This window comes from Salvelinus fontinalis, chromosome 2 (genome assembly GCF_029448725.1).
Source record: "Salvelinus fontinalis isolate EN_2023a chromosome 2, ASM2944872v1, whole genome shotgun sequence".
Classification (NCBI taxonomy): domain Eukaryota; kingdom Metazoa; phylum Chordata; class Actinopteri; order Salmoniformes; family Salmonidae; genus Salvelinus; species Salvelinus fontinalis.
The window spans coordinates 97,585,922-97,603,383 of NC_074666.1; the positions used below are offsets into that span (position 1 = coordinate 97,585,922).

Consider the following 17,462-nt stretch of genomic DNA (forward strand, 5'->3'; position numbering starts at 1 on the left):
CCAGTGTGAGTGTGTGTGTGTCCAGTGTGTGTGTGTGTGTGTGTCCAGTGTGTGTGTGTGTCCAGTGTGTGTGTGTGTGTCCAGTGTGTGTGTGTGTGTGTCCAGTGTGTGTGTGTGTCCTGTGTGTGTGTGTGTCCAGTGTGTGTGTGTGTCCAGTGTGTGTGAGTGTGTGTGTCCAGTGTGTGTGAGTGCGTGTGTCCAGTGTGTGTGTGTGCGTGTGTCCAGTGTGTGTGTGTGTGTCCAGTCTGTGTGTGTGTGTGTCCAGTCTGTGTGTGTGTGTGTGTCCAGTCTGTGTGTGTGTGTGTGTCCAGTCTGTGTGTGTGTGTCCAGTCTGTGTGTGTGTGTGTCCAGTCTGTGTGTGTGTGTCCAGTCTGTGTGTGTGTGTCCAGTCTGTGTGTGTGTGTCCAGTCTGTGTGTGTGTGTCCAGTCTGTGTCTGTGTGTGTGTTCAGCACGTGTGTTTCCAGTGTGTGTCATGTTATTATTGACACTGAGGAGTCAACATCATAAACCCTAAACCCTGGATAGAGGGGCTCAGTGAATGTGGAGGTGAATGTGTACAGGTGGGTCTGTGTGTCAGAGGAGGCTCTATAGAAGGACAGAGTGCCGGCTGGCCAGTCCAGATACACTCCTACTCTGTGGGAGCCGGAGGAGGGGACGTCTATGGTAGTGTGATTATTATTGTGCCAGGCAATGTAACTGTTGTCAGAGCAGATCAAACTCCAGGACTTATCATTGTATCCAAGACAACAGTCCTTAACCCCTCCTCTCCTGCTGATTCCTTTATATGTCACTCCTATACCAGCCCCTCTCCCACTCCACTCTACCTCCCAGTAACAGCGCCCAGTCAGACCCTCTCTACACAGCACCTGTCTACAGTCCTCAAATCTCTCTGGGTGATCAGGATACGGCTGCTTCTCTCTCCTCCATGTCACCTTTCTGTTCTCCTCAGACAGAGAGAGGAGTCTGTCTACTGTGTTTAGGTCCAGTGTGAGATCACAGACATCTGATGGATGAAACCAGACACAATATTAGAAATCATCATCATTCACATTAGAATGTTAACTCACTTTTCACTAATTCATTTAATGTAGATGTTTCTAGGTATCAAAAGGAGAAGTTAAGGTAACTTGAGACTTGTTGAATGATCATATGTTATACTGTATGGTAATATAAAACACACTTATTCACATTAATTACACACACACACACACACACACACACACACACACACACACACACACACACACACACACACACACACACACATTGTCAAAGCAACTCTTTGTAAACGTTGGTGTCCCTGATTTCTGCTTCTGTAGAACTACAGCTGATATTTAATATTACCAAGTCAGTAATGATGGTGGTCTTTGACTTTGACTTAACTTGAATTAAGACTTATTCTTAGTCATATTCTTCACAGCAGTCAACACTCACATTTTCTAAGCCCAGGTTTCATTGTGTTCTCTCCACCATGTTCCACACTGTAGCGGTAAGCAGAAGAACAGACAGTCATTGAGGGATACACCTGAACTCACACACACACACACACACACACACACACACACACACACACACACACACACACACACACACACACACACACACACACACACACACACACACACACACACACACACACACACACACACAGTAACATACAACTTTGTCCAACTGTTGGTCAGAATGTTTGTCTTAACTAGCCTGATAAGTCAAACATGTCTGATATGAACATGGACATAAACCCTCTACATACTTGAGTTTCTCCAGTCTGCAGTGTGGATCCTCCAGTCCAGCAGAGAGCAGTCTGACTCCTGAGTCTCCTGGGTGATTGTAGCTCAGGTCCAGCTCTCTCAGGTGTGAGGGGTTTGACCTCAGAGCTGAGACCAGAGAAGCACAGACTTCCTCTGTGACTAGACAGCCTGATAGCCTGCAAAGAGTCGAATCATATTAAAATCACACTGATATTCTTTGGTGGTGAAAATAGTGGCAGTATATATTTTTTAACATTTTCAGATATATCTGTGTCCTGAAACCTGCCATATCTACTCAGAAATGAATGTTTCATTATTTGAAATTATAAATTATCAAAGTGTTGCTTGTAGAGAGAAGCATGTATAGTACAAATATTTGAGTTGACTGACCAGACCAGTTTAAAAAGCAGTATCATTCAAAAGACAGACAGTGAGGTATCAGATTTAGATTGTATTGAGTATACAGTCCACACCATATCTATAATGACAGTGAGGTATCAGATTTAGATTGTATTGAGTATACAGTCCACACCATATCTATTTTGACAGTGAAGCTAACATTTTAAATGTGGCTCTATACTCCAACATTTTGGATTTCAGATCAAATGTTTCATATGAGGTAACAGTATATAATGTCACCTTTTATTTGAGGATATTTTAATACATATCTGTTTTACCACTTTTACCACAGAGGCTACAACAAAACATGCTAACCTCTCACCATTACCAATAACAGAGGCTACAACAAAACATGCTAACCTCTCACCATTACCAATAACAGAGGCTACAACAAAACATGCTAACCTCTCACCATTACCAATAACAGAGGCTACAACAAAACATACTAACCTCTCACCATTACCAATAACAGAGGCTACAACAAAACATACTAACCTCTCACCATTACCAATAACAGAGGCTACAACAAAACATGGTAACCTCTCACCATTACCAATAACAGAGGCTACAACAAAACATACTAACCTCTCACCATTACCAATAACAGAGACTACAACAAAACATGCTAACCTCTCACCATTACCAATAACAGAGGCTACAACAAAACATGCTAACCTCTCACCATTACCAATAACAGAGGCTACAACAAAACATACTAACCTCTCACCATTACCAATAACAGAGGCTACAACAAAACATGCTAACCTCTCACCATTACCAATAACAGAGGCTACAACAAAACATGCTAACCTCTCACCCTTAGCAATAACAGAGGCTACAACAAAACATGCTAACCTCTCACCATTACCAATAACAGAGGCTACAACAAAACATGCTAACCTCTCACCATTACCAATAACTGAGGCTACAACAAAACATGCTAACCTCTCACCATTACCAATAACAGAGGCTACAACAAAACATGCTAACCTCTCACCAATACCAATAACAGAGGCTACAACAAAACATGCTAACCTCTCACCATTACCAATAACAGACTACAACAAAACATGCTAACCTCTCACCATTACCAATAACAGAGGCTACAACAAAACATGCTAACCTCTCACCATTACCAATAACAGAGGCTACAACAAAACATGATAACCTCTCACCATTACCAATAACAGAGGCTACAACAAAACATACTAACCTCTCACCATTACCAATAACAGAGACTACAACAAAACATGCTAACCTCTCACCATTACCAATAACAGACTACAACAAAACATGCTAACCTCTCACCATTACCAATAACAGGGGAAATTAGCATTTATACTGATATTTGTGCCTCTATAACTTTGTTATTCATCATTATTCACTATTCATATCTAAACGGTAAAATATATGTATGAATTCTCTCAAATAGAAGGTGACATTATGTCCTGTCACCTAATATGAAACATTATATCTCAAATCCAAAATGCTGGAGCACAGCACCACATTTAAAACTGTAAGCTTCACTGTCCAAACACATTTGGTGTGGACTATGTGTGTCTGGTAAACACATGTGGATCTGGTGAACAGTTATCACTTGTTGACCAACTACAGGAATACTGACCTCAGAGTCTCCAGTTTACAGTGGGGATTCCCCAGTCCAGCAGAGAGCAGCTTCACTCCTGAATCCTTCAGGTCATTGTTACTCAGGTCCAGCTCTCTCAGGTGTGAGGCGTTTGAACTGAGAACTGAGACCAGAGAAGCACAGCCTTCCTCTGTGACTCCACAGCCTGACAGCCTGACAAAGAGATCATCATGACTTCACAAACACACTGTTAATTTAACACCAGTAGTGTAGAAAGACAATGGCAGATGCATTTGGTTTATTCTCTTAAACAACATATAGATTCATCTTCTGTCTTCTAGAACTGTATGGTCATAATGTTATACTAATGTGAACATCAATGCATTTATTCAATATATTTTTCAACATAATATTATATACATATTATTATGCATATTTTTCTCTAAACGGAATATTTCTTCCTGATGATTAGTTCTTATATGTCATTTTATTTACTCACAGAACAGCTCTGGAGGCTTTGACCACTGGCAGCAGCCTCAGAAGACCTTTCTCTGATCTGGAGTATTTCTTCAGGTCAAACACATCCAGCTCCTTTTCTGAAGTCAGCAACACAAAGACCAGAGCTGACCACTGTGCAGGTGACAGTTTGGGTTTTGAGAGACTTCCTGAGCTCAGGTAGCTTTGGATCTCCTTCACTAGAGAATGGTCATTCAGTTCATTCAGACAGTGGAACAGATTGATGCTCCTCTCTGGAGAGGGATTCTTTCTGATCTTCTTCTTGATGTACTTCACTGTTTCTTCATGGCTCCGTGAGCTGCTTCTTGTCCTTGTCAGTAGACCTTGTAAGTGCTTCTGATTGGACTCCAGTGAGAGGCCCAGAAGGAAGCGGAGGAAAAGGTCCAGGTTTCCCATCTCACTTTGTAAGGCTTTATCCACAGCACTCTTGTAGACAGTAACTTTAGGCTTGTCTCTGAACAGCGAACAAAGGTTCCTGGACGTTGATTGCGGTTCGGCCATTAGATTCTCTTTGTTGTTGATGAATGAGAAGAACACATATACAGCAGCCAGAAACTCCTGAATGCTCAGATGAACAAAGCAGTACACCTTGTCCTGGTACAGCCCACATTCCTCTTTAAAGAGCTGTGTGCACAATCCTGAGTACACTGAGGCTTCATTGACATCAATGCCAGCCTCTTTCAGGTCTTCTTCATAGAAAATCAGATTGCCATTCACAAGCTGTTGAAAAGCCAGTTTTCCCAGTGACAGAATGCTCTCTTTATTCCAGTTTGGACCTGTCTCTTCTTTCCCAAGATACTTTTCATTCTTCTGTTTGGTATGAAACACCACAAGGTGTGTGTACATCTCAGTCAGAGTTTTGGGCATCTCTTCTCTCTTATGTTTCAGCATGTATTCAAGGACTATTGCAGAAATCCAACAGAAGACTGGAATGTGGCACATGGTGTGGAGGCTCCTTGATGTCTTTATGTGTGAGATGATTCTGCTGGCCAGGTCCTCATCACTGAATCTCTTCCTGAAGTACTCCTCCTTCTGTGGGTCATTGAACCCTCGTACCTCTGTCACCTGGTCAACACACCCTGAAGGGATCTTATTGGCTGCTGCAGGTCGGGTAGTTATCCAGAGGAGAGCAGAGGGAAGCAGATTTCCCCTGATGAGATTTGTCAGCAGAACATCCACTGAGGTTGACTCTGTGACGTCACAACAGATCTTGTTCTTCTGGAAGTCTAGGGGCAGTCGGCACTCATCCAGACCATCAAAGATGAACAGAACTTTGTACTTGTCATAGTTGGAGATTCCTGATTGTTTGGTTTCCATTGAGAAGTGATTAAGAAGTTCAATGAAAGTGTGTTTGTCCGCTTTCATCAAATTCAGCTCCCGGAAAGGGAATGAAAATACAAATTGGACATCCTGATTTGCTTTTCCTTCAGCCCAGTCCAGAATAAACTTCTGCACAGAGACTGTTTTTCCAATGCCAGCGACTCCCTTTGTCAGCACAGTTCTGATAGGTTTGTCTTGTCCAGTTAAGGGGTTGAAGATGTCGTTACATTTGATTGCAGTCTCTGGTCTTGCTTGTTTCCTGGTTGTTGTCTCAATCTGTCTCAGCTCATGTTCATTATTGACCTCTCCTGTTCCACCCTCTGTGATGTAGAGCTCTGTGTAGATCTTATTGAGAAGTGTTGGGTTTCCTTGTTTAGCGATCCCCTCAAATACACATTGAAACTTCCTCTTTAGATTAGATTTGAGTTCACGTTGGCAAATCACAGCAGGATCATCTGAATGAAGAAATAACACAGATGATATTAATATTACGTCTGTTTTAATGCCTACAGTATTGTAGGACTGTTATAAAGTTTTAAATTATAATTATTTATTCTCTTAACTGACTGTATAAATGTGTAAATATTTTCATAATGCATTACAGACTGGTGTGACTGATTATATTATTATTGGTATTATTGATGGTATTATTAATGTTGTCTCTCCCTCTAAATTAATCACCACAACACATCCCTGCTGCTACTTGATGAGGTCACTAGGTGTTGTGTTAAGGCTCCTACAATGTCATTGAGTTACACAGCTACTTTAGCTGTACTTTAGCTACAGCTTTTTAAATGTTATAAAACAGCATTCAACATGAGGCAGACAGATCTTACATTTCTCCAGTGAGTCAGCAAGTTCCTTCTGGTTCATTTTCCTCAGGACGTGCAGTGTGATCTTCAGAGCCCCCTCTCTGGCACTGCTCTCCTGCTTCTCATCTTCAGCGTCCACCACTTCCTTATCCTGCTTCTGAAACTCAAAGCCTTCTGGGAGTTCTGGACTAAGAATCCTCTTGAACATCTTCAGCTCGTTCTTCACAAATGTCATAATTTTCTCTTCAAGCAACTGAAATAAATCAAGTAAATAAGTTAAGTAAGAGAAGAAATGCTTTCTCATTAACACATTAATGAATGATTGACAGATCAACTTTACTTGAGGTAAACAAAAACAAATGTACATAACAGGACCACATACACTGAATATGGAGGCCAGGTCTGTTTGATGACTCTGGGAAGACTGACCACTGAGAATCTCTGACTCTGATCTCTCCTGTTGGTTTCTGTGGACAAAACACACACACACACACACACACACACACACACACACACACACACACACACACACACACACACACACACACACACACACACACACACACACACACACACACACACACACACACACACACACACACACACACACACACACACACACACACACAGGGAGGGAATGTTGTCTTTGTTTAATATTGTTTTAGGACTATGAAAATGGACAAAAGGATTAGCCTATGGATTATGAAAACAACAACAATAAATGGGAAAATGGGAGAGGAGAAATGACTAGAGACAGTGTTGTTTAACTCACTGACCATGACCCATGAGTTCTTCTTACCTTTGTTCAGTAGAAAAGTCTCCCTCTCTAAAGGAAATAGGAGGATTCATAGACTGGTCACTCTTCATGGACACACAGCTGGGTACAGGGGAGGCTGGTCTCTCCTGCTTGATTGGGCTTCAACACAACAGAGACAAACATTACATCTCTCATCTACTCTGAGCTCAGATGGGGAAACATAAGAAGAGTTTCATTCAAAAAAGCTATATATCCATTTTCAGAAATGTTCGTAAATTAGTTTTTATTGTTTAAAGAAGTTATGTTTATGTTAAGTTATGTTTATGTTTTTTGCTAAATGAAGAGATGGAACGGGGGTACCTGCTTCTATAAACCAATGAGGAGATGGCACGTGGATACCTGCTTTTATAAACCAATGAGGAGATGGCACGTGGGTACCTGCTTCTATAAACCAATGAGGAGATTGCACGTGGGTACCTGCTTCTATAAACCAATGAGGAGATGGCACGTGGGTACCTGCTTCTATAAACCAATGAGGAGATTGCACGTGGGTACCTGCTTCTATAAACCAATGAGGAGATGGCACGTGGGTACCTGCTTCTATAAACCAATGAGGAGATGCAGCGCGAACTGCGTCACAAATAGAACTGACTTCTAGACGCTCGTTGGCGCGTGCAGTGTGTCATTTTTAATAACGAAATTAATTTAGCGACGCGAGCGTTGTAGTCAGCCCCGCTAAAAGGCTGGTGTCGTTACTCTGCCTTCTCCGGGGGCATGTTGAGGTAAATTTACTAACCGGGAGGGTTGAATTATGTAATTTATTGGTGGGCTGGAAGACGCACTCTTGTCTTTTCTATTCCGAGGTTGTTTACTCGCAATATCAGATATTAAGATGTGTTTTATAATGAATGTATACTGAGGTTGAGGCTCTGACTAGTGATTATTTACCTGGTGTTCAATACCTGCTATTGAGGCGCCCTGAAAATAATATTCAAAAGATTGGTCCTTGGACACAGAGGGGTTAAACACTAAAGTTACCGTCCATCTAGTGAAGAGTGTCACACCCTTTGTCCTTTGTTATATATATTTTCTTGATTAGTTTAGTTAGGTCAGGGTGTGACATGGGGGATGTTTGTGTGTTTTGTCTAGTTTAGGGTGTGTGTATTGTTTATGGGGTTTTATAGTATGTATGGGGTTGTGTTCAGTGTAGGTGTTTAGGAAAGTCTATGGTTGCCTGATTTGGTTCTCAATCAGAGACAGCTGGTTATTGTTGTCTCTGATTGGGAGTCATATTTAAGGCAGCCATAGGCATCAGGTAGGTTGTGGGTAATTGTCTATGTTTGACGTTAGTAGCTTGTGTCTGCACTTTCGTTTATAGCTTCACGGTCGTTTGTTGTTTTGTTTTGTAAAAGTGTTCGTTTTCGTGTTTCGTCATCTCTATTAAAAGAAGATCTACTCATATCCCGCTGCGCCTTGGTCCGCTTATTATGACGATCGTGACAAAGAGAGGAGAACTGGACAGAGGTAGCTAGTATGAGTCAACGAGAGAATTATGTATTGTTAGCTAAATTAACTAGGATGCTGCTGGTATTGTAGCTAGCTAGATTACCTAACTGTACCGACTAGCTTGGCTAGCTAGCTGGTCGTTCTGTACCTCGTCTCGATGAAAATGACGAATCCGGTGAACCACAAAATGAAACAAGGATAGAGAGTGAAAAGGATCCGGCTACACTCATACTGTCCCTGACTGTAAAGAAAAAAAGCAAATTGAACACTGAACTTCGGTGTTTCAACACTGTAACAAACTCTGTCGTTATTCTCCAAGATCACCTCAGCCAACTCTGAGCGTACCGGACAATATGCTTGGCGCCACACTGAACGTGGACGCGGACAGTTCTGTACATGGACGCGGACAGTTCTGTACGGGGAATATGTTGAGATCTGGGCCCATATCCACAAAGCGTCTCAGAGTAGAGAATTGGTCGTATAAGTGCTGAGAATAAAGACATTTTACACTAATGGGTATAAATTAAAGCTATGCATGAAGTCTCTAGTCCCACCTAGTCAGCAGATATTTAGGACACCTCGTGAGCTGTCCTAAGTAGTTAAGAGTTAACAGCAGGTGTCTTGATAATACTATAGAATAATGCAGTGAGTCAGTGGTTCCTGCACCACATGTAATTGCTTTGTAGTAGTTAAAAATAATGTTTGATATTTCTATATAATCAATCTATAAATAATATAGACCTACATGCAACAATGTGTGTTGTGCTTTTGGCAATGATTTATGTATAATAATTATGTATAACAAGCGATACCATGTATGTCTGCATAGCACTTTGTCTTCATTTTGGCAGATTAACTCAGGTTTTTAAGGAGTTGGACCTGTGGCTGAAAGGTGGCTGGTTTGAATCCTGGGCCGGGCGCTGGAAAAAACGGGAAGAATTGATCTGACCACTGGAAAGCTGCTGGGTTCACATCCTCAAAACATTCACCTTTTGTTGATCAGAACTCTAGAGGTTCTTCTTCACTGAACCCAAAAATATATATAACTTTTAGTGGTTCCATATATTAAGGAAGTGATAGAAACCTTTTTGGTTCTATAAGGAACCTTATTTTCTAAGAGTGTTTAATAAACACGTTTTTCTTTTGATTATTTAATTATCTACATCATGTTATTTCAAGTTGTCCCTTTGGAGCACAACATCACGTTGTTAAATAATAATCCTAAATTGGGCGTGGCTATAAAATGGGCAGTTGAAGGCATCTAGGGCGTAATATGTGTTCGATGAATATGAACATTGTATGTAACGTTGTAGGCAACATTATTGGGACGGGACTTGATGTCTACTATGCCAAAGCTATTTAGAGTTGTTAAACGGGTGTGAAGAGTGTGTTGATATAACGGTAATATTGTCAAAATTCTGCTTGTAACAACGATCAGAATTGGTTAAAAAAATATGCATTCCATTATATTAGGTATTAATTAAGAGCAGACAAAGTGGTCGTGTCGTGAAAATTCTATCAAATGTCTCACATTGCAACGAGTACAGTCAGGGTGCCGTGGAACCCCTGCAGTACCTCCACAGACCCCGGATTGAGAACCCCTGCAGTACCTCCACAGACCCCGGATTGAGAACCCCTGCAGTACCTCCACAGACCCCGGATTGAGAACCCTTGCAGTACCTCCACAGACCCCGGATTTAGAACCCCTGCAGTACCTCCACAGACCCCGGATTGAGAACCCCTACAGTACCTCCACAGACCCCGGATTGAGAACCCCTGCAGTACCTCCACAGACCCCGGATTGAGAACCCCTGATTTAGCATATGCTCTTATCCAGAGAGATTTACAGTAAGTGCATTCATCTCAAGATAGCTATTTATTTTGGAAATAAACTTAATCAAATCTTCATAAAATTGTCATCTTACCTCTTAGCTTTGGTGTCATGTCCCCCAGAGAGATGCATTTTAGAGGCAGGGCCCCCCTCCTCTCTCTCCCCAGAGAGACTCATTTTAGAGCACTGACCCCTAAACAGAGATCCAACATGTTGGTTGTGGTTAACATGGTGACAACTAATAATTGATTGTCAATTGTTCTTATTTATTCATTATCTCTTTGAGAAAAAAAACATTTACTAACAGACATAGAATTTATTAATGATCTCTTATGAAACATTTACTAACAGACATAGAAACAGTCAGGTGATTTAATGCATCACATGAACATGTAGTTGTGACATTTCATCTCCATGGTAACTGTCAATAATAATAATAAGTCACTGTTTGTTAAGGTAGTTATAGACAGTACAGCAACATAAGGCCATGTCTCACACTATTTTTATTAATTAAAAGTAGGCTATTTATTGTCTTTCAATCTGTTATTTTCTAAACGTATCTGAGAATGTAGACAGAAGGGCTAAAATGGACATGATTGATCTGAGGGGGAAATCATTGATCCATTCAGAAAGGTTTTATGCATCAAGTAATAGATGTTATATTATGTAAAGTAGGCTAGGTTATAATGTATAATAGTGGGTTGTTAGTGATATGTTATATTATGTAAAGTAGGCTAGGTTATAATGTATAGTAGAGGGTTGTTAGTGATATGTAGATGTTATATTATGTAAAGTAGACTAGGTTATAATGTATAATAGTGGGTTGTTAGTGATATGTAGATGTTATATTATGTAAAGTAGACTAGGTTATAATGTATAATAGTGGGTTGTTAGTGATATGTTATATTATGTAAAGTAGGCTAGGTTATAATGTATAGTAGTGGGCTGTTAGTGATATGTAGATGTTATATTATGTAAAGTAGACTAGGTTATAATGTATAGTAGAGGGTTGTTAGTGATATGTAGATGTTATATTATGTAAAGTAGACTAGGTTATAATGTATAATAGTGGGTTGTTAGTGATATGTAGATGTTATATTATGTAAAGTAGGCTAGGTTATAATGTATAATAGAGGGTTGTTAGTGATATGTTATATTATGTAAAGTAGACTAGGTTATAAATGTATAGTAGCAGTTTGTTAGTAATATGTAGATGTTATATTATGTAAAGTAGACTAGGTTATAATGTATAGTAGTGGGTTGTTAGTGATATGTAGATGTTATATTATGTAAAGTAGACTAGGTTATAATGTATAGTAGAGGGTTGTTAGTGATATGTAGATGTTATATTATGTAAAGTAGACTAGGTTATAATGTATAATAGTGGGTTGTTAGTGATATGTAGATGTTATATTGTGTAAAGTAGACTAGGTTATAATGTATAGTAGTGGGTTGTTAGTGATATGTAGATGTTATATTATGTAAAGTAGGCTAGGTTATAATGTATAGTAGTGGGTTGTTAGTGATATGTAGATGTTATATTATGTAAAGTAGACTAGGTTATAATGTATAGTAGTGGGTTGTTAGTGATATGTAGATGTTATATTATGTAAAGTAGACTAGGTTATAATGTATAATAGTGGGTTGTTAGTGATATGTAGATGTTATATTATGTAAAGTAGACTAGGTTATAATGTATAGTAGAGGGTTGTTAGTGATATGTAGATGTTATATTATGTAAAGTAGACTAGGTTATAATGTATAGTAGTGGGCTGTTAGTGATATGTAGATGTTATATTATGTAAAGTAGACTAGGTTATAATGTATAGTAGTGGGTTGTTAGTGATATGTAGATGTTATATTATGTAAAGTAGACTAGGTTATAATGTATAATAGTGGGTTGTTAGTGATATGTAGATGTTATATTATGTAAAGTAGACTAGGTTATAATGTATAATAGTAGGTTGTTAGTGATATGTAGATGTTATATTATGTAAAGTAGGCTAGGTTATAATGTATAGTAGTGGGTTGTTAGTGATATGTAGATGTTATATTATGTAAAGTAGACTAGGTTATAATGTATAGTAGTGGGATGTTAGTGATATGTTATATCATGTAAAGTAGACCAGGTTATAATGTATAGTAGTGGGTTGTTAGTGATATGTAGATGTTATATTATTTAAAGTAGACTAGGTTATAATGTATAGTGGGTTGTTAGTGATATGTAGATGTTATATTATGTAAAGTAGACTAGGTTATAATGTATAGTAGCAGTTTGTTAGTAATATGCAGATGTTATATTATGTAAAGTAGACTAGGTTATAATGTATAGTAGAGGGTTGTTAGTGATATGTAGATGTTATATTATGTAAAGTAGGCTAGGTTATAATGTATAATAGCAGTTTGTTAGTGATATGCAGATCAAGGTCTATACCTCGGCTATAACCTACATATCATAGATGACCAGTCTAAACCTGTTCAGGTCAGTTCACATAATGTTATAGTCCTACCAGTAGCAAGACAGAGAATGTACTGTATATAACCTACATATCATAGATGACCAGTCTAAACCTGTTCAGATCAGTTCACATAATGTTATAGTCCTACCAGTAACAGGACAGAGCATGTACTGTATATGGCCTACATATCATAGATGACCAGTCTAAACCTGTTCAGGTCAGTTCACATAATGTTATAGTCCTACCAGTAACAGGACAGAGCATGTACTGTATATAGCCTAATGTATAGCCTAGGCCAGATACTTTTCCACAACATTTCCAACAGAGACCATCAGGTTGGTCGGCATGATTAGTGATCATACTGTAGCTCAAACCTACTGTGACTGTTGAATGTCTGACGACGACCTAACTTTATAATAGTTCGTAGCCTACCTACCAGAATCTGCCTGTCTTTCCTTCAAATCAACACATTTATCTGTCTTCTAATGCAGTGGTGTAAAGTACTTCAGTAAAATACTTTAAAGTACTACTGAAGTAGTTTTTGGGGGTATCTGTCCTTTACTTTACTATTTATATTTTTAACAACTTTTACCTTTTACTTCACTACATTCCTAAAGAAAATGATGTAATTTTTACTCCGTACATTTTCCCTGACACCCAAAAGTACTCGTTACGTTTTGAATGCTTAGCAAGACAGATAAATGGTCCAATTCACACACTTATCAAGAGAACATCCCTGGTCATCCCTACTGCCTCTGATCCGGCAGACTCGCTAAACACAAATGCTTTGTTTTTAAATGATGTCTGAGTGTTGGAGTGTGACCCTGGCAATCCGTAAATTAAAATAACAAGAAAATGGTGCTGCCTGGTTTGTTTAATAAAATGAATTTTAAATTATTACTACTTTACTTTTACTTTTGATACTTAATAATATTTAAAACCAAATATGTTTAGACTTTTACTGAAGTAGTATTTTACTGTGTGACTCACTTTTACTTGAGTCATGTTCTATGAAGGAATCTTTCCTTTTACTCCAGTTTGAGAACTGAGTTCTGTTTCCACCGCTGTTCTAACGTTCCATATGAGACACAGTCTCAACAGACATTCTGGAACTGCGTCGGCTACAAAGTTACTTTACATTTCATATCAGGAAATAAACTAACGGTCACTGGGTGGTTTCGTTTTGCATTGCCCGGCTCCCCGGGTGAGCAGAGTTTGCGCATTTTAGACCATTCCATTGGTCCTTAAAATAAATGTCCACTATCCTGTTGCACCGGGCCATGCAAAACGAACTTCCCCCTGTCGCAGCGCACTGAGACACAGAGTTCTAAACCCGGACGCGTATCTTCAAGACATCTCTCTTACATTATTTTTGATAAACATATAATTTACTCAAAACCAAGTTTAGTTGTTTTTTTCCTCCAAAATGTGAGTTACTGTCGGACTTTAATAATTGTAAACAGTCCTACAAACCCAAAAGGTTTTAATTTGAGAATGTTCATTTGTATGCCTCAAATATTAAACTGTCTTAAAATATTTGATGATTAGTTGAATCAGGTGTGTAAGTGCTGGAAAGAACAAAAGGATTGAGAAACCCTGAGATAAACATAAAACCATATCATTGAAAAGCTCCTCCACCATCTTTACCAGACGTTTTACTGATAACATGTGGGCCTACTGATTAGTTTACACTTTGAAAACTGCTGTCTGTCAGCAACTCAGCTCAAGTAGCAGTTCAACTAACTAGTAATATCTCATTCCAGATATTCATTCTCTTACTCTGTCCTTTAGAATAAATAATTTTTCAGAAATACTTACTTTATTTTTCAGTTCTCTCCATATAGCGTTTTTAGCTCTGTCCTCAAAATGGATCCTTTCCAAAAGAACAACTTTACTTTCTGTTTCAGCTCAGCTGTCTCCCCATCATGATAATAAAGTGTTTTATTGGTATCTTCCACTAGATGGAAGTACACACCTGCTGTAACTAGACTTTACAACTATGTGTTCGGTTTCACACAGGCAGTGTCCCCAAGGAGGAGTGCTGATCTAGGATAAGGTCCCCCTGTCCATGTAAACTGATTCATTATGATCTAGGATCAGGTACCCCTCTCCATGTAATCTGATTCATTATGATCTAGGATCAGGTCTCCCTCTCCATGTAATCTGATTTATTATGATCTAGGATCAGGTCCCTCCTCTCCATGTAATCTGATTCATTATGATCTAGGATCAGGTACCCCTCTCCATGTAATCTGATTCATTATGATCTAGGATCAGGTCTCCCTCTCCATGTAATCTGATTTATTATGATCTAGGATCAGGTACCCCTCTCCATGTAATCTGATTCATTATGATCTAGGATCAGGTCTCCCTCTCCATGTAATCTGATTTATTATGATCTAGGATCAGGTCCCTCCTCTCCATGTAATCTGACTCATTATGATCTAGGATCAGGTACCCCTGTCCATGTAATCTGATTCATTATGATCTAGGATCAGGTCTCCCTCTCCATGTAATCTGATTTATTATGATCTAGGATCAGGTCCTCCTCTCCATGTAATCTGATTCATTAGGATCTAGGATCAGGTCTCCCTCTCCATGTAATCTGATTTATTATGATCTAGGATCAGGTCCCTCCTCTCCATGTAATCTGATTCTTTATGATCTAGGATCAGGTCCCTCTCCATGTAATCTGATTCATTATGATCTAGGATCAGGTCCTCCTCTCCATGTAATCTGATTCATTATGATCTAGGATCAGGTCCCCCCTCTACATGTAATCTGATTCATTATGATTGTTTTGTCTCACGTCTCTTTATATTCATGTATCCTGGGGGCCATGTAATCGGATTCATTATGATTGTTTTGTCTCATGTCTCTTTATATTCATGTAGCCTGGGGGCCATGTAATCTGATTCATTATGATTGTTTTGTCTCATGTCTCTTTATATTCATGTAGCCTGGGGGCCATGTAATCTGATTCATTATGATTGTTTTGTCTCACGTCTCTTTATATTCATGTAGCCTGGGGGCCATGTAATCTGATTCATTATGATTGTTTTGTCTCATGTCTCTTTATATTCATGTAGCCTGGGGGCCATGTAATCTGATTCATTATGATTGTTTTGTCTCATGTCTCTTCATATTCATGTAGCCTGGGGGCCATGTAATCTGATTCATTATGATTGTTTTGTCTCATGTCTCTTTATATTCGTGTAGCCTGGGGGCCATGTAATCTGATTCATTATGATTGTTTTGTCTCATGTCTCTTTATATTCGTGTAGCCTGGGGGCCATGTAATCTGATTCATTATGATTGTTTTGTCTCATGTCTCTTTATATTCATGTAGCCTGGGGGAAATGTAGCTGTATTGAAATGACCTTGTTTTATAACCTTCTTTGTTGCTCAGTGGTACTTCAATTGTCCTGACCACGTCCAATTCTTTCACACAGTAATGCTCCAGCATCCGCTCAGAGATTATGCATCTAATGCATTCCTCAAATACTGCAGAGTTGTTCAGCAAGTCCCTGAGATCGTCCTGTTCAACCACATGTATTAGTTTATTTGTCAGATGAAACCTGAGGGGATCACTGTAGTGTCATAATGCATCAACAATGGTTCTGAGGTCCTCAACAATGTTATTCTGTACCGTAGCTGGGATGCAGTGTTCTTTCCTGATTTTATAAATAAAAAGACAGATATTGTTTTAGAGACCTTCAATTAGCTGCTCAGTGTTGATCTCTGTGGCTTTGAACATATTCAGCCTCTGGCAGACTCTCTACATCGCTCATGTCATCTTCAATGGGATCAGTCCCAGTCTCAAATTCATCATGAGGACAATTCTCATCTAAGTTGTCTCTTAAAAGCGCTCTGTGGTTTTGGTAGATGTGTGACCGATAGACGCTGAAACATCTATTTGTTTTCCCCCATTAACTCCACAGGTAATTAGAACATGTGGTTCATGCTGGTGATAGAGGACAATATGTGTGAGTCGTCTGGACACAGAGAAAGTTTGCTCGTTGCAAAGTGGACTATTGAATAGAGTTGGCATTCTTCAGAAAGATTGTGAACCTTGGAATGATGGGATGGAATCATGGAGATCATTGGTACTCAGCCACTTGCTGACATCATCAAGGGACCAGTCTTCCACAGCCACACTCTAATTCAAGTTGACACTAAAAGCGAAAGTGAAATGTATTAGTGTTGAGGCTAAAACAAAACCTATCCCACTCTTTCCAGACAACCACCTTTCCTCCTAATTAGTATTTCTGGTTGTTCCATAACGAAGCAGAGCTTGTCAGGAAAGGTGAAGATGTCTGTCTCTTATTTATCTGACTCCATATTTCTTAGTTTGGGACATTATGGGATTCTGCAGTCCCACATTTAAGTGTTGACTCAGATAATATGACGCTCCAAATGGGGCATTAAGTTCTTCTTCCATGTCGACCCAAATTGTCCTATTAGAGTTGTCAATAAAGAGCCTATCAGGGCAGTTATAAAGTCTTCTTGATATAATTGTCCTATT

At 39.2% G+C, this 17,462-nt stretch overlaps 1 protein-coding gene across 1 annotated transcript; it reads right to left on the minus strand.

Moving 5' to 3' along the window:
- Window positions 1–452: 452 nt before the first annotated feature.
- On the minus strand, window positions 453–14,838 carry LOC129868515 (NACHT, LRR and PYD domains-containing protein 3-like). Its single transcript, XM_055942577.1, has 10 exons — window positions 14,756–14,838; window positions 10,573–10,671; window positions 7,184–7,300; window positions 6,767–6,851; window positions 6,409–6,637; window positions 4,236–6,027; window positions 3,776–3,949; window positions 1,755–1,928; window positions 1,436–1,482; window positions 453–1,004 (listed from the first exon to the last, which is right to left on the minus strand). The coding sequence occupies exons 2-10, from the start codon at window positions 10,653–10,655 to the stop codon at window positions 472–474; spliced, it is 3,234 nt and encodes a 1,077-aa protein (XP_055798552.1). The 5' UTR covers window positions 10,656–10,671; window positions 14,756–14,838; the 3' UTR covers window positions 453–471.
- Between the last annotated feature and the right edge of the window lie 2,624 nt (window positions 14,839–17,462).